General features: G+C 42.9%; 2 protein-coding genes across 12 annotated transcripts in view; one reads left to right on the forward strand and one right to left on the reverse strand.

The window, feature by feature from the left end:
- Window positions 1-19,718, reverse strand: part of LOC105483227 (la-related protein 7-like) — a 45,653-nt gene extending 25,935 nt beyond the window's left edge. For 2 of the 9 annotated variants that reach the window (XR_011609859.1, XR_011609860.1), the window contains exons 1-5: window positions 19,580-19,718; window positions 19,292-19,491; window positions 16,730-16,894; window positions 13,758-13,882; window positions 1,397-1,532 (exon numbers count right to left, since the gene is read on the reverse strand). Coding sequence is in view for 3 of the 9 variants with exons in the window: in XM_071072955.1 (XP_070929056.1) it covers window positions 7,436-7,496; window positions 13,758-13,882; window positions 16,730-16,894; window positions 19,292-19,369 (429 nt within the window). In the remaining 6 variants the exon portion in view is untranslated. Of the gene's footprint in view, window positions 1-1,171; window positions 1,347-1,396; window positions 1,533-3,994; window positions 4,166-7,388; window positions 7,497-13,757; window positions 13,883-16,729; window positions 16,895-19,216; window positions 19,492-19,579 lie in introns of those variants that run through there. The other 7 variants (XR_003018370.2, XR_003018369.2, XR_011609862.1 and 4 more) reach the window with 6 other exon arrangements.
- MAP3K20 (mitogen-activated protein kinase kinase kinase 20) overlaps window positions 1-23,312 on the forward strand; it is a 193,917-nt gene that overhangs the window by 152,296 nt on the left and 18,309 nt on the right. For all 3 annotated transcript variants that reach the window (XM_011743951.3, XM_011743952.3, XM_011743953.3), the window contains 5 exons: window positions 1,430-1,474; window positions 3,946-3,976; window positions 4,074-4,213; window positions 10,353-10,415; window positions 11,384-11,476. In XM_011743951.3, the coding sequence (XP_011742253.2) occupies window positions 1,430-1,474; window positions 3,946-3,976; window positions 4,074-4,213; window positions 10,353-10,415; window positions 11,384-11,476 (372 nt within the window). The remainder of the gene's footprint in view (window positions 1-1,429; window positions 1,475-3,945; window positions 3,977-4,073; window positions 4,214-10,352; window positions 10,416-11,383; window positions 11,477-23,312) is intronic.

Raw genomic sequence — 23,312 nt, forward strand, 5'->3', positions numbered from 1 at the left:
ATTTCCCTTTTTTCCTCCAACATGAACTCATTGCCTTCCATTCCCATCCTTCCCTCCTGTACCTCCCTCTCCCGCCATGCCAGGTTTTGCCTTGTTGCTTCTCTTTACCCGGAATCACCTCTCTTCTTGCGTTGCAGGACCCAGCTCAAGCCGTGCTGCCCTCCATTCTCCCATCTTCTTTTACGAACCCCTTTGTGAATACATCTGACTATGGTATACCCATAGACATTGAACTCTATACTAGAGAACTTAGCACTGCAGTAAATGCACCCTTTAATTTTATTCATTCTTTAAAATGACTCAACAAAAATTCACCAGATATTGTATGCCAGGCCCTCTGTTAGGCATTAAGTAAACCAAGATTCACATGGCCTTGGAGTCCCCCAGGTATAATTTATACCTGTATTAGCCCCAGTTAAATTAAAAGCTCCTTGAAAGCAGGGGCTGTGCCTTTTCTAGCAGAATTTTGAGCATGTGGGTACAAAATACCTATAAGTTAGAAAGGTTAACTCACTTACCCTCTGATTTTTATACTAACAGTAAAAGCAACCAAACTCAACTTCTTTTTTTGAAACTCACAAGAAAATATTATTTGTAACAGAAGATGAGTGATGCTTTGCCATATTATGTCATGAGCAATTCATTTTGGGGGGTCAAGTTAGGCTAGTTAAAGCTAATAGGTGTACCAAACTAATTCGACCTATAGGACACACAGACTTCTAAAAATTATATAAGCATTTATTATTTAGATGGCCATGGGGCATATATTGAAGAGAGTAAGTAGCTCTTTGGCTCTGAAAATGGTGCAGGCTGAAGTCCTCTGGAGATATCTTCGTTTGCACTTGTGAACCTCACAGGGCGGTATTTTAATCTGTTTTAGTTAGAGCAACTCTACAGCCTGGGTTTCTTAGGACCGTACCAATTTCCCATGTCCTTCTTCATCCATGGGTGCTAACATCTGGTTTTTAAAATATTGTGCAAATGAGATCTTTAAACACTTAGAAATTCCTCTTGAGAATAGGCATAATACATCATCTGGTTACTAAGTGGTTGCTTTGGAATTTTCATTGTTAATCCAATAGTCCTCATGTTGGCTGAGAACTCTGAGGAAGACTCTGGGTCTCTGAGAAAATGTCAGAAATGTCTTGACTGCTGAGGCCTTATTGTGGGATGTAAAAACCAGGTACCAACAGAGGAATATGAAACAGCTCCCAAAGTACATGAATTGTTACTGAGAGATTGGTGAACATTACTGGAGCACTGAGAACTGCCTCTTAAGGTCAGGAAAACTGTTTTCCATTCAACCCAACCTGCAGGAGGAACCAAGCCAGAGCAGCAGCTGAGAGCTAAAACAGTGAGACAAGAGGATGAACCAAAAAGACAATGATAATATTACCTTTTTTTCGTTTCATGCATATTTCCCATGCAGCTGCTGCCTTCCTTTGAGATTGGTGCATGGACAGAAGACGATGTGGTAAGCTCTTTGTATTCATGCCTTATTTGACTTGGGCAGGTATTTCATAAATTTATCCCTAAGATTTTAGGTAAAGAGATTGGGCCTTAGGAAAGTCTAACTAGGAGAAGTTGACAAATTCTTTTTTTTTTTTTTGAGACAGAGTCTTGCTCTGTCGCCTGGGCTGGAGTGCAGTGGTACAGTCTCAGCTCACTGCAACCTCTACCTCCTGAGGTTCAAGCGATTCTCCTGCCTCAGCCTCCTGAGTAGCTAAGACTATAGGTGCCCACTAGCATGCCTGGCTAATTTCTGTATTTTTAGTAGAGACGGGGTTTCACCATGTTGGTCAGGCTGGTCTCAAACTCCTGACCTCAAGTGATCTGCCCGCCTCGCCACCCAAAGTGCTGGGATTACAGGTGTGAGCCACTGCACCTGGCCTTTTTTCTGTTTTTAATGCAATAATGATTGAAAATAAGGCCTCAAGAGTAAAGCAAGTATCTGCAACTCTTCTAAGTGGGTTCTACCTTCCTATTTGCTCTGAAAGTATTCCAGAATACAATAACAAATACCAATGAGGAAATTAAAGTGGCAGCTCGGGAAAACAAATGAACATACTTAAGAAAAAAGTGATCTTAAATCTTTTTAAAAGAACAGGGATGGCCTTGAGCCGTGGTAGAGGAGGATCTGGTCAAGGCAGTGCTGGACTGAACTGAACTGGGACACCACTGACCTGGCTTTCCTTCTACCTCAGGCCTGTTTGAAAACGAGGCATCATATTTGCCAGCCTCACTCTGGCCTCCCATGCGGGAATAGACACAAGCACGCCCAGACATTCCCGATAGCTTTAGCCAGATAAGCTCTATGTTTTTGAGAGGCTGCACTCAGACTATTGAAATCCAAAGGAAGTCCTGCACTCTGCATTCTTGATAGAAACCCTGAGAAACAATCCAACTTAGTCTGTTACATCACCATATCTATTTTCTTAGGGACAAAACAGGTAAGAAAATTCCTGATAAGAAAACTCGGGGACTAGGCTGGGCGAGGTAGCCTGTAATCCCAGCACTTTGGGAGGCTGAGGCAGAAGGATCACTTGAGGTCAGGAGTTCAAGACCAGCCTGGCCAACATGGTGAAACCCCATCTCTTCTAAAAATACAAAAATGAGCCAGGTGTGGTGGCGCATGCCTATAATCCCAGCTACTTGGGAAGCCGAGGCAAGACAATCACTTGAACACGGAAGGTGGAGGTTGCAGTGAGCCAAGATCGCACCACTGCACTCCAGCCTGGGCAACAGAGCAAGGCTCCATCTCAAAAAAAAAAAATTGTTTTAAGTTCTATAAAACTCCGGGACTTATGCCTATCCAGGTCTATTTAACAAGCTCAGGGTATCGCTAAATTAAAATGAAAAAAACAAAAGATGTAATGTGAGCCTTAGTGGGTTTGGGCTCCAGCCCAGGGAACAGACCAGGTGCCACGAAGTGCAGACTAGCTACTGGAAACTCCTCAAAAGATCTATTTACCTAGCTCAAACTGGTTTTGGGCCCAGGCATTTCCCTCTCTGCCCTTTGTATTCTTTTGAAGTGCACCTGCTTTCAACATTAGCTAACCTCTTTGGCTTCCATAGGGTAAGGAAACTTGGCACCAGTTGCCACTATTTCTTCCCATTCACTGAGCCCCAGTGAGCCTCACTTTCCTGCCAGCCTTGCTTAACAAGGAAAGAGGACTCAGGGTCTCCTTTATTCACAAGCCTGGATGTAATCTCTTTATCCCTTGCTGCAAAGTTTCCCTCTCATTTGAAAAGAATTTTTTAAAAAGCACTGAGTTCTAATAGCTATTTTTAGTCTTTGCTCTGAGGTTGAGTGGTTTCCAGGCCACTTAAATAAAATTCCAGAGTTGAGGACTCCCCCAGAGAATCAGAGGGACTGAGTCTGCCCTCCCATCCTTCTCCCCTCACCAAGGTACTGTGAGAGGCCACCAATAAACCCAGGCCGTGTGATATACAGGGACTAAGGGTCACTGGGTCCAGTCTCCTCATTCTACATAGGAAGCTCCATACTTTGACTTGGCCGGGGCCACGTGGCTACTTCACAACCTGGCCTAGAACAGAAGATTCTTTCCGTCCACTGCTGTGTGGTCCGTAGAACTCATAGAATTCCTGAGTAAACCGGTGCCCCTCAGCAGTCCAGGGGGCCACTGGCACATAAATGGAAAAATCACTATAAGTAAGAACCCTCTTGAAAGGATTTAAAAATATCTCCCAAAGAAGGAGGAAACCAATGGTCTTTTAACTGTCCAAGACCCCCGAAGAGAGGGATATCTCCCATTTGAAAGCTTGAGGTTTTAAAACTACAAAGAGAAAGTCTTCTATTTTACCTCTGTGGTTGAGCCAGGAATTAAAGCTATTTTGATCTATTGAAAACTCTATGTTTACTGTGAAGACCGGCCACTGACCATGTGTGAATCTTCAAAACCATATGTGTCCTCTCTTTCACAGTATTGTTGGGTTCAGCAGCTCGTCAGAAAAGGCAAGTGGAATAAGTTACCTTCTTAATTCATGGAGTTAACTTTGTTTTGGATGTGATTTCATCTAATTTTATACTGCTTTCTAATCACTTCCTTCAGGTGACTCTTCAGCAGAGATGAGCGTATATGCAAGCTTGTTCAAAGAAAACAACATTACAGGGAAGCGGCTACTGCTGCTGGAGGAAGAAGACCTGAAAGACATGGGCATTGTCTCCAAGGGGCATATCATTCACTTCAAGGTACCTCAGAAAGGGAGAACATTCCATCAGCAAATCTTTTTTTTTTTTTTTTTTTTTTTTGAGACAGAGTCTTGCTCTGTTGCCCAGGCTGGAGTGCAAAGGCGTGATCTCGGCTCACTGCACCCTCCACCTCCTGGGTTCAAGTGATTCTCCTGCCTCAGCCTCCCAAGTGGCTGGGTTTATGGAAGCGTGCCACCACACCCAGCTAATTTTTGTATTTTTAGTAGAGACGGGGTTTCACCATGTTTTCCAGGCTAGTCTCGAGCTCCTGACTTCAAATGATCCATCCACCTCAGCCTCCCAAAGTGCTGGGATTACAGGCGTGAGCCACCATGCCTGACCTCCATCAACAGATCTTTACTGAGCACCTACTATGCAGCAGATCAAACATTAGGGGCTGCAGATGGAAACGGTGCTATGCCAGTCATTACTGTGCTGAAATGCTTACATCAGTTGATAATCAGTGGCCGCCCCCAAGCACCCCTATTCCTTCCTCATAATCCAACAGCATAAAGATGCATACGTGGTATAGTAGGAGTCACAGGGAGATACCTGAATATCACCTCCCGTCCTCAGGAAGTCTCTAATCTGGTGGAGAAAACAGATACTGCTTATGAGATAATGGTAAAAGACAGCTGTAAAAAATACCACAAAGGCAGTGTGGTGCCTGGAAAACAGCCATCCACCCGGAACAGCAGGAGGTGACTCAGTTTAATTCTAGAGACAAAAGTCCATCAGGAATCCCTAAGGACCCCGGAATTTCTGCATGGCCAGAGGGAAACGTAAGCCAATGCAGTAACCTAAAGGCATTTGTAATTTTTGTCATTATGACCTGGAACAGACGCCACCTTGTATGTGTTTTAATCCCCACTTACTCAGGAAATTCTACCATTTCCCCCAAAACTTAAGTGTTAAGTAGTTTCAAAGCTAAACCTCTGTGTTTGCTGTGGTGGTCATGGTCATGGTTTTTTGTTTGTTTGTTTTTGTTTTTTCAACTTAGCAACTTAAACTGAATAACAATTGCTGGCATTGTGTGGTCATTGTGATTAATCTTATTTCAAGAGACATCTTAGAATAAAATCAAGTTTGCTCCTCAAACCCGCACCCCCATTCCAGTGTGGGTAGATGGACGAGTATGTATAGGTTAGAAAGAAGAGACACAGAATAAAGGAGAAAATTTAGAAAAAGCAGCCTCCTGTCCAAATCCACACCTTCACAAAGGCTCTACCAGCATGCCAACTACTCCCTATCTCAGAGCTACCCACACTGACCTTTCTAGAGAAATCCCCATTAAGACCCAAAGAGAGCCCATTCATTTCATTCTGTGGACCCTAGGTCCAGGAAGAAACATCCTTACAGACTCTCAGCACCCTTTGCATAACAGCTTAGCACTCACCCACCAGAGAACATCTCCACAACAGAAAGAGGACCTTGCTGTCTTCTCCCTCCTAGAAGAAGGGCAGGAAAACCCATGCATAGCGTATTTCTCGAAGACTGGCAAAGAATGTAATCCCAGCCTTGGGGTGTGGGCAAGTCCATCCTAAAAGCTATGCTGGCTTAGGTGGGCCACAGTAGGAAAAAGTATTTTCTGCAGTACAGAGATGTTTCAGAGCTCCAAAAAAGAAATTTTGTAAATCTTGTCCTATTTGGCAGATACCAAATAAGATGCTCCCACCTCCCCTTCCCACCTGCCATCTTTGAAAAGGACCAGTATTTCTTTTTGTTTGTTTGTTTGTTTGTTTTGAGATGGAGTCTCGCTCTGTCGCCCAGGCTGGAGTGCAGTGGCACAATCTCCGCTCACTGCAAGCTCCGCCTCCCGGGTTCACGTCATTCTCCTGCCTCAGCCTCCTGAGTAGCTGGAACTACAGGCGCCCGCCACCGCGCCCGGCTAATTTTTTGTATTTTTAGTAGAGACGGGGTTTCACTGTGGTCTCAATCTCCTGACCTTGTGATCCGCCCGCCTCGGCCTCCCAAAGTGCTGGGATTACAGGCGTGAGCCACCGCACCCGGCTAAGGACCAGTATTTCTTAAGGATCAGTTCAGAAGATGGGGTGGTGAGCTGGGATACCTCACCAGATGCCCTCAGTGATATACATCTTTCCAAGGGTGGCCCTGGATAAACCTAAGTACCCCTTTCATGCCGAGAGGTATCATTTAGGCAAGCAAAGTCCAGACTTATTGTTTATTGTTCAGCAAATTCAGTGAATGGCTACTAATTGTGAGACTGGGCCTATGAAGAGTCAAAGAAACCTGTGGTTAAGGAATGCATACAGCATCTCCTTGGCAATTGGGAGGAAAGGAGCGATTCATTACCCAGACTTGGGAGAGGCCATGGTGGGAGATGGAAAGGGAAAACTTCACAGAGTGGGTAGCCCTTGAGCCGGATCTTGGAGGAATGACAGATTTTGGAATGTAGACCAGGAAAGGAAAGAACATTAATCTAGACAGAGAGAACAAAGAGTTAAGAGAAATGGAAGAGAATGTGGAGGAACAGAAAAGATGAGTCCCGATCTGAGTAGCTTAAACAGCTGTCTACAGAACACGAGTGATGAGTAGAATGCATGGAACCTGAAGTGGAAAGAAGGTGGGGCCAGATCCTGGACAGCTTACAACTTCAGGCTGGGGGGAAAAGCTGGAATATGACCAGCTGTCGGGAGTATTGAGAATGGACATGTTTGCACTTTGCTTCTGGAAGTTTTAAAATGGATTAAAAAGGCAAGGCTGGGTTTTGAAAAAACAGGAGGGTATAAATGTAGACAATAATAAGCACTGCAGTGTAACAAAAATGCGCATGGAGAGAAGAGGAAGATGCCACAGGTAAGAGGGCTGTTCTCAGGCTCAAGAAGGAAAGTACAATGAAGTACTGATTGATGTGGGCAGACTGGCTGGGGCCGCTGTCGCAGGCAGTAATATAATTTACCAAGACAGTCATAGGTAAAGAAAGGCAGATTTATTACACAAAGTATGAAGATGTGTTGCAAGGGTGCAATGGGCACCTCAGCAGAGAAGGGGCTGTCTGCCAAGAGGCAGGGGCTTGAGGGAAATTTTATGAGATCATACTGGAGGGGCTACATGCAGATAGGGTGTGCAGACAAGGTCATGCTGCTGGGGTTACTTGCAGAATGAGGTATTTGGGAACAGGTGTTGTGATTGTGTGTGATTAGCCGTCTCTCAGAACAATTGTTATCCCCCACCTGGGACCCCCTCCTTGTTGTAGCTTACTTAACTTATTAGGACTCCACACTGATATGTGCCGCAGCATAGATGAGCCTTGAACATGATGCTAAATGAAAGAAGCCAGACACAAAAGTCACATATTGTATGAGACATCTTGAATAGGTGAATCCATAGACAGAAAGCGATCAGTGATTGCCAGCTGCTGGGGGGAGGAGGCAATGGTTATTGACTGCCTAATGGGAGTAGAGTCCCCTTTGGGGATGATGAAAATGTTTTGGAACTAGATAGAGGTACTGGTTAATTTTATGGCATGTGAATTTCACCTCATTAAAAAGTAATAATAAAACAAAGGACAGCACAGCCACCTCTACACCCTGCTCAAGAGTAGTCTTCTTCCAGCTAGGAAGCTTTCTGTCTTTGGCAGAAAGGATGTATTTGGCCAGGAAGGTGAAGAGGAAGGCAGGAATGTGTGTCCACAAAGTAGGAAATGAGGAGATAATGCTGTTACAAAAGCCAAAGGTTGGAAAAGCTTTAAGATAGAATCAGTGGTCAAAAGGGTCTAAGGGCCAGGCACTGTGGCTCATGCCTGTAATCCCAGCACTTTGGGGGATCAAGGTGGGCAACTCACTTGAGCCCAGAAGTTCAAGACCAGACTGGGCAACATGGCAAAATCTTGCCTCTGCAAAAAATGCAAAAATTAGCCAGGCATGTGGTGCACGCCTGTGGTGGTCCCAGTTACTTGGGAGGTTGAGGTGGGAGGATTGCTTGAGTCCAAGAGGTTGAGGCTGCCATGAACCGTGATTACACCACTGCACTACAGCCTGGGCAATACAGTGAGACCCTATCTCAAAAAAAAAGGTAGGGACAGGGGTCTGAGCCTGCAGAGAAGCCAAGGAACATGCAGAGAGAAAAAGCCCTATTGGAAGCAGCCACTTAAAAGTAAAAACAAAAACTATTTGACCCACTAAGAGTAGGGTCAGTGTGATGTCCTCTTTTTATGACATCTGCAGAGGGTCTGCCCAGAGCTCCAAATGAAGGAGTAGCCTGCATCTGTTGGGGGACCTAACACTGCCCTCAAACTCCTGAGTGCGTCTGCATGAGCTTCCAAAGACAATCATTCACAGAAGGGCAGTCTCCAAAGTGTGGAATGCGGACCCTCCCGCTTACTGCCAAGGCTGGAGCTGTATGTAAGAATGGCTGCCCAGTAGGGGCTCAGCCAACAGGTGACCTCTAAACTCAGCCAGAGCGTGGGGATTTCCAACAAGTTTATATGAGAGGGAAAGATAAAGGGAAAGGGTTGTGTGCACTTACTCTAGGAGGGCCCTGCATAGACTCTCAGGGCAATCAAGATAAGTAATGCTCCAAGCTGGGCCTTTGGGGATGAGTATATCCACACTGGAGGAGTCCTCCGGGTCCCTGTCTCAAGTGTTTCTCACACACAGCCTGATGGTAAGAATGTATCCTTTATTCTTTGCGCTTTCACTGAGGAAGGCACAATTGTTGTGTACTTTCTCCAAGAGTCTCTCAGTCCTTAAATGGAATGGTAGGTGATCAAACTGGACAGTGGAGCAGTATATCCATCCATTCTTTTTTTTTTTTTTTTTTTTTTTTTTGAGCTGGAGTCTTACTCTGCTGTGCAGGCTGAAGTGCAATGGTGCAATCTTGGCTCACTGCAAACTCCACCTCCCGGTTTCAAGCGATTCTCCTGCCTCAGCCTTCTGAGTAGGTGGAATTATAGGCGCGGACTACCACACCTGGCTAATTTTTGTATTTTTAGTAGAGATGGGGCTTCACCATGTTGGTCAGGCTGGTCTCGAACCTCTGACCTCATGATCCGCCCACCTCAGCGTCCCAAAGTGCTGGGATTACAGATGTGAGCCACCGCACCCAGCCCCAACCCATTCTTTTGCTGTGTGTTTGTCCCTCCCTTTAAGCCTGACCATGGCTCCCTTCTTCTCTGAGCCTGCAAGCCCTCGTGTGAAGGAGCTGAGTGTAAGAAGTAGGATTGAACACCCAATAAGTGTTCATTACATTGTCAGCTGTCAACAGTTTTTATTTTGCTTTAAAATAAAATGCATCTAATTTTCTCAGGTTGGTACTTTTTTACTCTCTCCGCAATCAGTTCTTAGAAAATCTGAACTGTGCCTGCTGAGTATCCAAAACATCATCATAAATTGTCTTCCTTTCCTTTCAGATTTCTTTGTGTTTCATTGGCAGAGGTGATGTTGGACACATATCCATAGAAATGTTCTTATAATGCAATCAACCTTTTAGTGAGATTCTAGCCTTCCTGAAAGTCTGGTGTTATACTCATGTGCTATGTTGCTTTTCTCACTGTTACTCAGAGTGGCACCTGCATTCTGTACCCTAGAACATCCACTTCTCAGTACTATACTCTGCTGGTGTTTGAAAAATGGTTTTATTTATTGCTTAGTCTGAGGTTCAACATCTTTAAAATGTCTTCCTTTTCTTGGCCTCATCCCTGTAATCCCAGTACTTTGAGAGGTCAAGGCAGGAGGCCAGGATTTCAAGACCAGCCTGGGCAACAGAGTAAGACCCCATCTCTACAAAAAATAAAATAAAATAAATTAGCTGGTGTGGTGCTGTATGCCTGAGTCCCAGCCACTTGGGAGGCTGAGATGGAAGAATCTCTTGAGCTCAGGGGTTCAAGGCTGCAGTGAGTTATGATAGTGTTACTGCACTCCAGCCTGCATGGTAGAATGAGACCCGGTCTCCAAAAGAAAAAATAATTTTTAAAAATTTCTGGTCCTTTAAATAATTACAAACCACCTACACTGCTTTGGACAATGAGATTTATTCTCAATAGACGTTGGATATTAATGCCCCCAAGATATTTTATGAACTAGGTAAATAAGGAATGTTTTTGTTTGTACCCAATGATTTTAATCTTCTCTTGGTATTGTTGGATCATTAATAAAGTCATATGATTTTTTTTTAACAGTCAGCCATTGAGAAATTAACCCATGATTACATAAACTTGTTTCACTTCCCACCGCTAATTAAGGTAAGTAAGGTTTTTCTTACGGACACTAATGCTACCTTTATTGACACATGCACCTGCTGCATCCACACCTAAATTTGCCAATGTCGGAAATGGTTGTTTGAAGTGAAATTTCATCACATCTGTCTAACAAAAGGCCCTTTGAAGCAAGGGATGTGTATAAATTGAACACCCTTGTTCCCCACAAGTTGAAATATTAACAATTTGTTCATGATAAGAACAACACACCTCACTTTAGTAGCTAGGAGTTCTAAGTGCCAACATTGTAGGTGAGGTCCTGTGGCCTCCCACCTGGGCCTGGATACTTTTCAACATGTAAGTCACTGAGAGAATTCATACCCTGGAGCGCTCAATCATCACTTTCATAGGGGATGGGAGGTTTACTGTTTGAATAACATATTAGTATACTTAACATTTTGAATCTACTCTAAAGGAATATGGCATAATTTGTTTAAAATCAGCAAATACTTGCAATTCATATACAGAACTTTACTTATTCACTAACAGCTATAGTTTTTCATCTCTAAGCCCTCAAAGATTTGTTTTGTTCCTCTGCTTCATCCTCCATCCACATTTGCGTCCTCCATCCACTGCGTAATTCCTCTTCAGGAATAGCTTGTAAATGCCCTATGTGTTGTGAACCTCTCAAGCTGAAATCTCACAATGCATCTCGAGGTGCTAAGTGCATTTCTAGGGTAAAATTGCACAATGCAAGATGCATTGTGATAAATGTGAGACAGTGACATTCAATTTGAACTGCATGAAATATATCATTTGGCAAAGTTCTAAAAGGCATAATATGTCATTTCTCTTGCTTGATGTAATTATCATTTGTAGCTTAATCCAAAATAACCAAAAGTTAATGGATTAGAATAGAAAAAAAAAAAAAAACTAGTGCTAAGCTATCATCTTCTTTACATGAGAAGTAAAGACAACATCTAGGATAATTGGTGCTTGGTTTCCTGTTTTAGGACTCAGGAGGTGAACCGGAAGAAAATGAGGAAAAATTAGTGAACCTGGAACTGGTTTTTGGTTTTCACTTGAAACCAGGAACTGGCCCACAGGTAAATCACATTTTAAATCCTTCGGATAAATCTCAATCGAATTGCTCTTTTTTCTCTTCTGTAACTCCATGGTTTTATACACCCCCTACCAGCTGGTAACTGGATTCTGAGTAAATTTATAGACTTTATAAAATAGAATTTAGCTGAAAGGCTGCCAGCTGCCTCTGTAATCCAGTCTAGGAATCTTACTTTCTCAGTCAGCTGAAGACGCCCATGTGAGGCCACCCAAACATCAGGATAATTCACAGTAAAGCATGGACAGGGAAGGGGGGCGTGGATACCAGACTGTGTATACCGCTCATGCCACAGCTTCCTGATTCCTGTTTCGTAAGAGAAAGCAGCCTTATAATACCGAGAATAAAAACTAAGAATGGAACTGCAGGCCATGTGGAGACACAAATTATCTGCTCTAAATAGGGTGGCAGGGCATTTGAGCAAAACTTCTTCAATCAGCCTTTCAGTTTATGTCATTTTGAAAGTCTGGAAAAATTATTTGGCCTAGGTAGCCTACGAATTAGAATTACAGTAGGTTTCTGTTACTTTCGATGATCACAAATAGCTAATGATAATAATGATAACTTCTGTTAGCTGACCACTTATTGTGTACCAGGCAAACAGTACTGAAGTGTGAAAACTACTTTCCCTTATTTTGCGAATGAGGAAACTGAGGCTCAGACAGGTTAAATAACTTACATGGCTAGCAAATAGCAGAATAAAGATTTGAATGCAGGTTGCTCTGGTCCCAGAACCCAAGCTCTTAACTACTGCATAATATGGAAGCCTTCCCTTCAGGGAAGCCAAGGGACCTTATAAATGCACCTCACAAGCTGTGTGAGCCTACCGATTGCTGTGGTAGGCTCAGCTGGCCCTGGCCTTTCCTCAGTGAAACCGTGCTTGCTCCAGGCCATTCCTGGGAACCAGTGCCTGGGAATGATTGGAAATTGTTGTGAGGGGTTGAGTTTTTCCTGGGTCTTCAAAAGATGCTATTTCTAATAATCCAGTTAAAAATGGGCAAAATATCTTCATAGGGATTTCTCAAAAGAAGACATACAAATGGCCAACAGGTATATGGAAAATGGCTCAATATCAGTAATTATCAGGGAAATGCAAATCAAAACCACAGTGAGATGTCATCTCACCCCACTTAGAATGGCTTATATCCAAAAGACAGGCAATAATGAATGCTGGTGAGGATGTGGAGAAAGGAGAACCTTCGTACAAGGTGGGAATGTAAATGATCCAGCAATCCCACTGCTAGGTATATAACCAAAAGAGCGGAAATCAATATATTGAAGAGATATCTGTACTCCTGTTTACTGCAGCACCGTGCACAATATCCAACATTTGGAAGCAAACCTAAGCGCTTATCAACAGATGAATAGATAAAGAAAATGGGGTACATATACACAATGGCATACTGTTCAGCCATAAAATAGAATGAAATCTTATCATTTGCAACAACATGGGTGGAACTGGAGGATCTTATGTTAAGTGAAATAAGCCAGTCACAGAAAGACGGGAGCTAAAAATTAAGACACTTGAACTCATGGAGATAGTAGAATGATGATTACTAGAGGCTTGGAAGCATCGCAGGGGAGGGCAGGAGGATGCTGGGATGGTTAATGGGTAAAAACATAGACAGAATGAATAAGATCTATTATTTGATAGAACAACAGGATGACTACAGTAAGCAATAATTTAATACGTATTTTAAAATAACTAAAAGAGTATAATTGGGATGTCCAATTATACAAAGAAATGAGGTCAAGGATGCCCTCAGTTATCCTGATGTGATTGTTACCTATCGTATGCTTGTATCAAAGCATCACGTGGACTGGGTGCAGTGGATCACACCTGTAGTCCCAGCACTTTGGGAGGCTGAGGCTGGTGGAATGCTTGAGCCTAGGAGTTCGAGACCAGCCTGGGCAAGATGGTGGAGCCCCATCTCTATAAAAAATACAAAAAGTAGCTGGATGTAGTAGTGTATGCCTGTAGTCCTAGCTATTTGGAAGGGCTAAAGTGGGAAGGATCACTTGAGCTCAGGAAGTCAAGGCTGCAGAAAGCCAAAATTGTGCCACTGCACTCTAGCCTGGGCAACAGAGTGAGACATCATCTCAAGAAAAAAAAAAAAATCACATATACACCAAAAATATATACACCTAGTATATACACATAAACATTAATTGTTTTTTAAAGATGCCCTTTCTAGACACCTAAGCAAGAGTGTGTCTTGCCTGCATCACTGCAGGTGTTTCTTTACCTGCTGAATGAAAATCCTTACCTCGCTTGTTTTGGCCACAGAATTTGGTTGAGTGAGAGCTGCTCTGGACCCAGGTTTCTTACATATGAATACTTTTCCCTCTGTGAATGGATCACTGTCAATTCATTCCTGTTGTTAAAAGGAGCCTGGAAAGGGGACAGGAAAGTAAGTCCTTCTGTCTCCAACAACATCAGAAGTCCTTCTAACCCTGAGATTCTGCAGCTGTGGGCACTCCTAAGTTCATCTGATGGTAAACAAATTGCACATTTCAATTTGCCTGTTCTGGTTTTCTTGATTCCGTGACAATGAATTTATGAGTTATCTTTAAGCTTTGTTATGGCTTGTAGGTGGTAAGAGAGAAAAATTTTCCTTGGAAAAGACTTGTGAAGAGACATCTCAACCAAGAAAAAAAAAATTTTTTCTTTTTTTTGAGACGGAGTTTTGCTCTTGTTGCCCAGGCTGGAGTGCAATGGTGCGATCTTGGCTCACCACAACTTCTGACTCCCTTGTTCAAATGATTCTCCTGCCTCACCCTCCTGAGTAGCTTGGATTACAGGCATGCACCACCACACCCAGCTAATTTTGTATTTTTTTTTTTTTAATCTTGTTTTTTTTTTTTGAGACGGAGTCTCGCTCTGCCGCCCAGGCTGGAGTGCAGTGGCGCGATCTCAGCTCACTGCAAGCTCCACCTCCCAGGTTCACGCCATTCTCCTGCCTCAGCCTCCCGAGTAGCTGGGACTACAGGCGCCCGCCACTACGCCCGGCTAATATTTTTGTATTTTTAGTAGAGACGGGGTTTCACTGTGTTAGCCAGGATGGTCTCGATCTCCTGACCTCGTGATCCGCCCGCCTCGGCCTCCCAAAGTGCTGGGATTACAGGCGTGAGCCACCGCACCCGGCCTAATTTTGTATTTTTAGTAGAGAAGGGGTTTCTCTTGTTGGCCAGGCTGGTCTCAAACTCCCAACCTCAGGTGATCCACCACCTCGGCCTCCTGAAGTGCTGGGATTACAGGTGTAAGCAACTGTGCATGGCCAAGAAAATATTTTCAATTTAAAAAGAAATAATTTATTAATATGGAAAACTGAAAAATCTATGTTTTAGTAAAAATAAGGAGCTTTGGATAATATTTGAGACTGAATACAATGGTCTGTTTTTGGCCATAATGATGTAGACTTCTTGAGTCATAGATTATCTATAAGCCCTAAAGTTGCTGCAGCTTTTGATCCTCTGCTGTTCCTTGGTCACCCATCCAGAGTAATCCTTTTTTTTAGACAGAGCCTCATCTGTTGCCTAGACTGGAGTGCAGTGGTACAATCTTGGCTCACTGCAACCTCTGCCTTCCAGGTTCAAGCAATTCTCCTGCCTCAGCCTCCTGAGTAGCTGGGATTATAGGGGCATGCCACCACACCTGGCTAATTTTTGTATTTTCAGTAGAGACAGGGTTTCACCATGTTGGTCAGGCTGGTCTTGAGCTCCTGACCTCGTGATCTGCCCGACTCAGCCTCCCAAAGTGCTAGGATTACAGTCGGGAGCCACCGCATCCAGCCCAGAGTAATAATTTTATCTATTCATTTGGCAGGCATTTACTGAGGACCTGCTTTGTGCCTGGCTCTAAGGTAGATGCTAGATTTTTATATAAAATCAAAAAGTACAATCCCAGCCTTTACGGAATCTACAGCTTATCATGAGCAGTAGACAAAATTCATGAATGGCTATGGTACAGAATGATGAGTTTTTACAAAGCCATTTACATAGTTCTGTGGGAGATCACTGGATGAGGATCTACAACAGATGGGAAAGGGGTGAGGGAGGGTCCTTGAAGTCTTCTTGGTAGACGTGTTGCTTAAGCTAAATGTTAAAGCCACTAAGAATGACTAGGTAAGGAGAGGCTACATTGAAGGCAGAAGAAACCATGTGTGCAAAAGCTCAAAAGCACGAAGCCAGGAAAACACAGGGAGCTCTTCTTGGAATAATTTTGAGGGGACTTCATGACTCAACTCAAGCATCCTCCCTCTGGAAAGACTTACCATGGAACAGGGGGATGCCAAAGGGAGTGCCCAGAAAGGGAGCTAGCATCCAGAAAAAGCACTGTCTTATGTGCTAAGCCAAGGAGTTTTAAGGATTTTAAGAAAAGAGCAGATAGGATCAGATGTATGTTTTTAACAGATCTTTCAGAAGCACAGAGAAGGATGAATTGGAAAGGGGCCAGGCTAGAGTGACAAAGATCTGTGAGTGGGCAGTGGAGACAACCAGGTGAAAAATGTCAAAGCGCTGAGCCTGTGCCAGTGCCATGGGTCCCAGGACACACTGAAACGGATTAGATTCTGTCACTAGCTGGAGACACAGCAAGTGGGAGGGAGGGGCCAGGAGGGTGCCGAGGTTTCTAGTGTGGGCAACTAGAGAGATGATGTTATAAAGTGGTGGATCAAAAGTGAAATATACAATGTGAAGATGATGCTAAGGTGCTAAAAGTATAAAGAAGTGACTGGAATGGGTGAGGTTCAACAGGAAAAGCTTCTTTTTTTTTGAGACGGAGTCTCACTCTGTCGCCCAGGCTGGAGTGCAGTGGCCGGATCTCAGCTCACTGCAAGCTCCGCCTCCCGGGTTTACGCCATTCTCCCGCCTCAGCCTCCCGAGTAGCTGGGACTACAGGCGCCCGCCACCTCGCCCGGCTAGTTTTTGTGTATTTTTTAGTAGAGACGGGGTTTCACCACGTTAGCCAGGATGGTCTCGATCTCCTGACCTCGTGATCCGCCTGTCTCGGCCTCCCAAAGTGCTGGGATTACAGGCTTGAGCCACCGCGCCCGGCCAGGAAAAGCTATTTTGGATTTCAGGAGTTAAGAATAGTATAAATAGAAGTGGCTGAAGTCCCTGCCTTTTACCCTTCTGGAGGAGGACAGGAATCTTTGGGAACTAATTCAGGAAGGGACTCTGCATCTTCAGAGCTGCTTCTCTTCCTCTTGCCTGTTCTGACTTCAGGATCTGGACCTACCTCAATTGCCTTTGCTGCTTGTTCTTTTGTTTCAAATTCCACAAACGCAAATCCCTTTGGATCTCCAGTAGACTTATAATGTGGTATACTTATATAAACAACATTGCCACATTTCCCAAAGACTCTTTCAATCCAGCTGTGATTAACATTTTTGGGAAGTAACTCCTGTGATAAATTAAAAGCAATATTAAATAGTTTTTCGCAATGATTATATTTTCAGAATGTCAATAAATTTTTAACTTTAAAAAAAAAAAAAAGAAAAGAAAAGCTATTTTGGAAGGATGAGTATTTTATTGGGGCTTGAAGAGGTTGGTGGGCAGTTGCAGAATAATTTCCAGAATATAATCCTTAAGGCTTTTGCTTAGAGAATACATTCTAAAGAGCTCAGGTATTCTATAAATGTCATCTCCTTTATCCTGTTGGCATTTGGGTGGGATGCATAACTCATAGTATGATCACTGCTGATTCAGAAAGAGATAACAAGAGGAAGTGTATGACTTGCCTGGGGTGAGGCAAAGACAGAGCTAAGACCAGAAATTACATCTTTATTATTGTCTTTGTAGTAAATATGTGCTAGATCTCACACCTGAGCCACAACATTTAAGCCATCTGTAAACCTATATAAAGCAATCCTAGAATAAATTACTGTCCTGTTCTAAAGTATACCAGCTATGCCAGCCTATGTCTTAGCATTATGAAATATTTTCTGATTAATGTGCTTTGAATTGAAATTTCAGTTCCCCACACAAAAACCTTGTTGCCTTGGGCCTTAAAGATAGAACCCAGAAAAAAAGGCTTCCTTCAAGTCCCAATTAATCAAGTTCTCATAAAACCATCTTCAAGGGAAAGGTGAAAACTTTAAGTCCATCCCCACCTCCATGACCAGAATAAGCTTTCCAAGAGAAAACTGGAGCTTTGCAAATTCTCTCCAAACCTAAGAGTTTGCATAGCAGAGGCATTTGCTGGATTTCACCTTTTCTTTTACAAGCAAAATGAAAAATGTGTTGTAATGGCAGCCATTGAGAATAAGGTATGACAGTGACTTTATCATGAAAATAGTGGCTACATTTTCCCTTTGCATTTGAGAAGGACCACCCACTGACTACCCCTTAAAATTATGTCATTTCCACAACTTTAAGCCTACTAAGAGCAAGCCAGGAAAATATTACCTTATACACAAATAGGTAAAGGAAAAACCCCGTCCACCTTTGTCCTAAGAATTCAGATTAAGTTATTTTTCTTAGCTTCATTTTACAACCAGATGGATGATGGCACAAAATGAGGTTGATTTGCAGAACCCTGAAAGGTGATCCGCGTTTGAGTGCCTGTGCCTGCTATCGTAGTCAGGAGTGGCTGCAGGGCCATCTTGCCCATGCGCTTAGTCTTCACAACCACATCCCTCCAAAGAGCCAGGACCTGACCAGGCTCCAGCCCCACTGACGCTTATAAGAATTCTCCCACAAGTGAAATGTGCTTTTTCTGAAACAACCTAGCAGGGAAAACATCATGATGAGACCAAAGGCTTCACTGGCAATTTAAATTAATAAGCGAAACAAGTTTTACCCCCATTTACTTGACCTGCTCCTAAAGAGTAAAGTTAATTATTAATTTAAATGACATAGACCAGGCACAGTGGCTCATGCCTGTAATCCCAACACTTTGGGAGGCCAAGGCGAGCAGATCACTTGAGGTTAGGAGATCGAGACCAGCCTGGCCAACATGGTGAAACCCCATCTCTACTAAAAGTATAAAAATTAGCTGGGCGTGGTGGACGGCGCCTGTAGTCCCAGCTACTAGGGAGGCTGGGGCAGCAGAATCGCTTAAACCCAGGAGGCAGAGGTTGCAGTGAGCCAGAATCACACCACTGCACTCCAGCCTGGCTGGGCAACAGAGAAAGACTCATCTCAAATAATAATAACAATTTAGATGACGTCGTATGTGGAGACAACCTGGAAGTTACGACAATCAAACTGGCAGAAATGGTGTCTTTCTCTGCTTGAATGTTTCCCATGCTAGGGATAATTATTATCACTTCATACTTCTGGTGAGCACTTTGCAAAGGGCATTTTTGTGTAATTGTTACAACTCAACATGACAGGGAACATTATCTCCGTATCATCCTCTTCATGAGGAAACTGAGGCACGTAGGTGAAGCTCCTCACCAGAGGCTCCAACTTAGTAAGGCGCAGATTCAGTCTGAGGGTCTAACTACTGTGTCACACTGCCTCATTTTGGAAGATACCATTGTCCCCCAAAAAAAGTATACTGGTAATGAAAAGGCATTTGGGGGTCAGTTAATTCTACATTACCACTATTTCTGTTTTTGCAATCAAAGTGCCCCGTGTTTTACAATCTAAGGCCTTTGACTTGGCACAAAAGGAAAGTGGCTTCCAGAATCTCGGGCGACTTCATGCACTCCCCAGGGTGGCAACCACCCCTTTTTATTAAAATATTCAGCTGCCTAGATTTTATCATTATATCTCTTACCAGCTCACCACGCAGGAATATTGATTCTCAAATTGCCAAGAGATAAACTATCAAATCACCCAGCAGTTTTCTCACCAAGATCTTTTTGAGACTTCGTGTGTCATAAAAATTTAAAAGCAGAGTTAGGAAGCAACTCTTTGGGGAGTCGTCCATTCCTTACGAATGCTCAACCGCTCAACCGTCATAGACTGTGTTCCTTGCGTCCTTATTTCCTCCTCTCCCCAATGAGGCAAAGGAAACCTGATTGAAGCTCGGTTCCTGTGGGTCTAAATTGACTACCTGACATAGATAGGAGACTGAGGTTAGGGGAAAAGTAACGGAAACAACACGCTGCCCCTCCCAAGTCTCCGAACACACCGGCACCTACTCCTTAAAGAAAGACCAGGCTTCCGGACTAGAGCCACTCCTTCCCAGATGTCCATCGCTTTCAATTTCCTATTTCAAAGAGGCAAGAAAAGTAGGAAGAGAAATGAGAGGAATCTTTGGAAGAGGTAGAAGCAGAATTACTGATACCCACAAAGTAGTAGCTTATCAATAGAGCACTTTCCTGCCCAGCTGACTCCCTCAGCCGCCTTCCACCCTTGTCATTGTTAACACCTGGCCTCTTCCGCCACTCCCCAGCGGAAGAAATTCGATGAATAGTTCTGCTTTTCCAGCCATGTCATCTGTAGGTTAAAAATTCTGCCTTTTACAAATGCTTCCCACTTGTATTGTGCTTTTAAGTCCTTATTACATTGCTTATAAAATGTTGCATTTAATAAACTTAATTGAATCTCCAGGCCCTTTCTCAGAGCACCATAAATATCAAAAACTGTCAAATAGGGCTTTTTTTCCCTATTGTGCAATTTTTATAAATGGACAGATAAACATGAATAAAATAACAGGGCACAAAGAAAAGGATTTTCTAAGTACAGCCAACACTTTTTGGAAATTTCAGGACAGCTAAAAGCAGCGCTTTACTTTGATATATCTTACGTTTATTAAAAATTAAGTATAGGGAGGCCGGGCGCGGTGGCTCAAGCCTGTAATCCCAGTACTTTGGGAGGCCGAGGCGGGTGGATCACGAAGTCAGGAGATCGAGACCATCCTGGCTAACATGGTGAAACCCCGTCTCTACTAAAAATACAAAAAACTAGCCGGGCGTGGTGGCGGGCGCCTGTAGTCCCAGCTACTCGGAGGCTGAGGCAGGAGAATGGCGTAAACCCGGGAGGCGGAGCTTGCAGTGAGCCGAGATCGCGCCACTGCACTCCAGCCTGGGTGACACAGCGAGACTCCGTCTCAAAAAAAAAAAAAAAAAAAAAATTAAGTATAGGGAAGTTTATTTCCATGATCATCTATTTGTTGAGAGAAAAAAATACATGTATGCACACATGTATTTGTGTGCCTAAGTATCTAAGATGAGTAAGTTCTAGAGATCTACTGTACAGCATAGTATCTATAATTAACAGCAGGTTGTTATATACTTAAAATTTGTAAATTTGATCTCATGTTAAGCATTCTTGTAAAAATAATAAGTAATAAATAAGAGGGCAGGAGGAAACTTTTGGAGGTGATAGATAAATGTTTATGGCATAGGTTGTGGTGATGGTCTCATAGGTGCATACATTACCTACCTGTTCTTGAGTTCTCATGCAACAGAAATTAACATGAGAGTGAGAAAGTTTCCCAGACAGGGCTTTATTGGGGCCTATGCTGGAGCCCAAGGAGACAGCATGGGAGCAAGAGTTCTCCGACTGGCTCTCTGAAGGCAGGTCTTGCAGTGTTTTAAGAAGGGTGACATGAATAAGCATGAGGTATACGAACGTCATTACATGTGCAGGACAGAGCATGGGGTGTGCAGGCAAAGAGAGAAATCATGTTAATACATGCATCGCATGATCAAAAAATGGCAGATAAGCTCCTGGGGCGGGGATTTGAGTAATATAATGAGGCAAGGGGTTAGGATGGGTCATTTTCTTGGTTCTGTGTGCATGCGGGTGATAGGGTTAACTCCCTTGAGTGAGATTGACGTGGAATGCTGCTTCTCAGTTTCCTCACAGTTTACAAGGTCTCACGGTCAGTGAGGATGTATGGGAAAAAATACACTGGTGGAGGTGGGGTGGGGCTGAGCCCCGTCCCTACTCTGTCTTGTAGATGTATCTCCAAACTCATCAGGTTATATACATTAAATAGGTAGAGCTTTTCACATGTCAATCATATCTCAATAAAGTGTTTTTTTTTTTTTAAATGAGAGAGAATCACAAGTTTTAATTGAGCAAAGAAGCAAATGCAGCTCAGAATTTTACAACTGCATAACTCGCTGCTGATTTCTAATTCCAGAGAGTGGCAATGTACTCTGTCAAACGGGTTGGCCAGCCACCTAGAGAGCTAGAGAGCTAGAGAGCTAGAGCAGAGCTGGGCGAGGTGCTCAGTGCATACCTGCTGAATGGATTGACAGTCCTGCATACACGCTAGCATGCCAGGAAGTGTCTCACAATGGGAGGAAGCCCTGGTTTGGAGCATGTGTAGATCTCCATGGTGTGAAGATGGCAGATTTCAAGTTACCAATCTGGCATCGCTGGCTTTGAAACTGGAAATGGCTGTAAGCAATCAGCTCATGAGAGCTGGCTCCAGCACACCGTAGGGTCCCTCTTAGTCTTCTTAATCAAGACTACAAATTCCTTTTAAAATAGCGATGTACATGATAAAACACAGGTTTGAGTAAATTACAAGCACATTATTGCTGGTTACCAACCATCATAAGAAGTGTCTTTAACTCAGAGAGAGCTCCAGTCTCCTAATGAATCCGTTGTTAGTTGGCTTAGGTCTCTGGGTCACCGTTGTCTCATTTTGTCATATTGTCTCATACTGACCATCATGCATGAATCAAAAATTGGGATTCAGTTTTGTAAAAAGTAAGAATATAGTCTGGAAACAGAAAAACAAAATGTAAATTTGTGACTGTCTTTAAAAAACATGGAAACAGTCATAGTTGTGACTCCATGATGACAGGCACAGTTGTCTGTAGGAGAGAGACCTTTGCTTTTAGAAGCAAGTTTTCAAAAAGCTTCTGAGGATCACTGTAAGTTCTGCAGCAAGAGATCTCAGTACTCACAGTGGCTTGTTTTCTAAACCAAAAATTAGGTGTTGAGAATAATCGACTATAAAAGGGACAGACTATTTGAAGTAAAATGAAGAAGCACTATGTTGGAAAATCAAGGATGTAGGACAACCATATCAGTCCTGGACATTAGGATTTGAATTGGTAATAGCTTAACTGGTAAACAATGCCTATTGACTAGGTTACTGTTGCTTTGAAAATCATATTTCTTCCAGTCACCCCTAAAGTCATGGGGTGGCAGGAGAAGAACTTATCAGGTAGAACAGATGTTTTTATATTTTGAGTATCCTGGATAAAAGTTTATTTGCATAGATTTCCCAGCATTTAAAAATGTTAAAGCAGTGCTTAGATGAGTGAGATCAACTTCTATATTCCTTAAGAAACCCAGTCTGACACAGAATAGATTCTTAATTATTCAAAAATCAATAGCAAGACTTACTATTCTTTTTTTCCATCATGAAGACCTAGTACTTTCCAATTTCAAATACAGTTAAGGAAAAAAAGCCCTTTCCAAACATGTCAACTAACATCTGAACCGTTTTAGATCGTCAAGTGTGTAATGCATCATATGAAAGTATGTCTCACTTGATTTGTTTCACTTTATTTTAACATCATCCTTAAAGCCCCTTTTTCATACATAACTCAGATAACAACTCCCAAAAAGGCAATATAACAACCTTATCTCCACTGGTGTCTACTTGGCACCAATCTGCCCTGACCTTAGACACAAGCCATTGTTAAGGGTATAATGCATTTACATATTTTGCAATAAAACATCAGTTATTTGCATTACTGTGTCAAGTTTTATTTGATTCTTTCACCTAAAAATGACTCATTTTCCTTTCTTGTATTTTAAAAACCAACTACTCTAAGCTTGTTTGAGAATAATCAAAAATTGCCCATTTAGCTAGAAGTCATTTTCTTTTCAAAAGGCAAATGTTATTTAATCTTTCAGCTGTTCATTGTGCCATCATAAATACTTTCTTTTCAGCACAG

Source organism: Macaca nemestrina, chromosome 11 (assembly GCF_043159975.1).
Source record: "Macaca nemestrina isolate mMacNem1 chromosome 11, mMacNem.hap1, whole genome shotgun sequence".
NCBI lineage: Eukaryota > Metazoa > Chordata > Mammalia > Primates > Cercopithecidae > Macaca > Macaca nemestrina.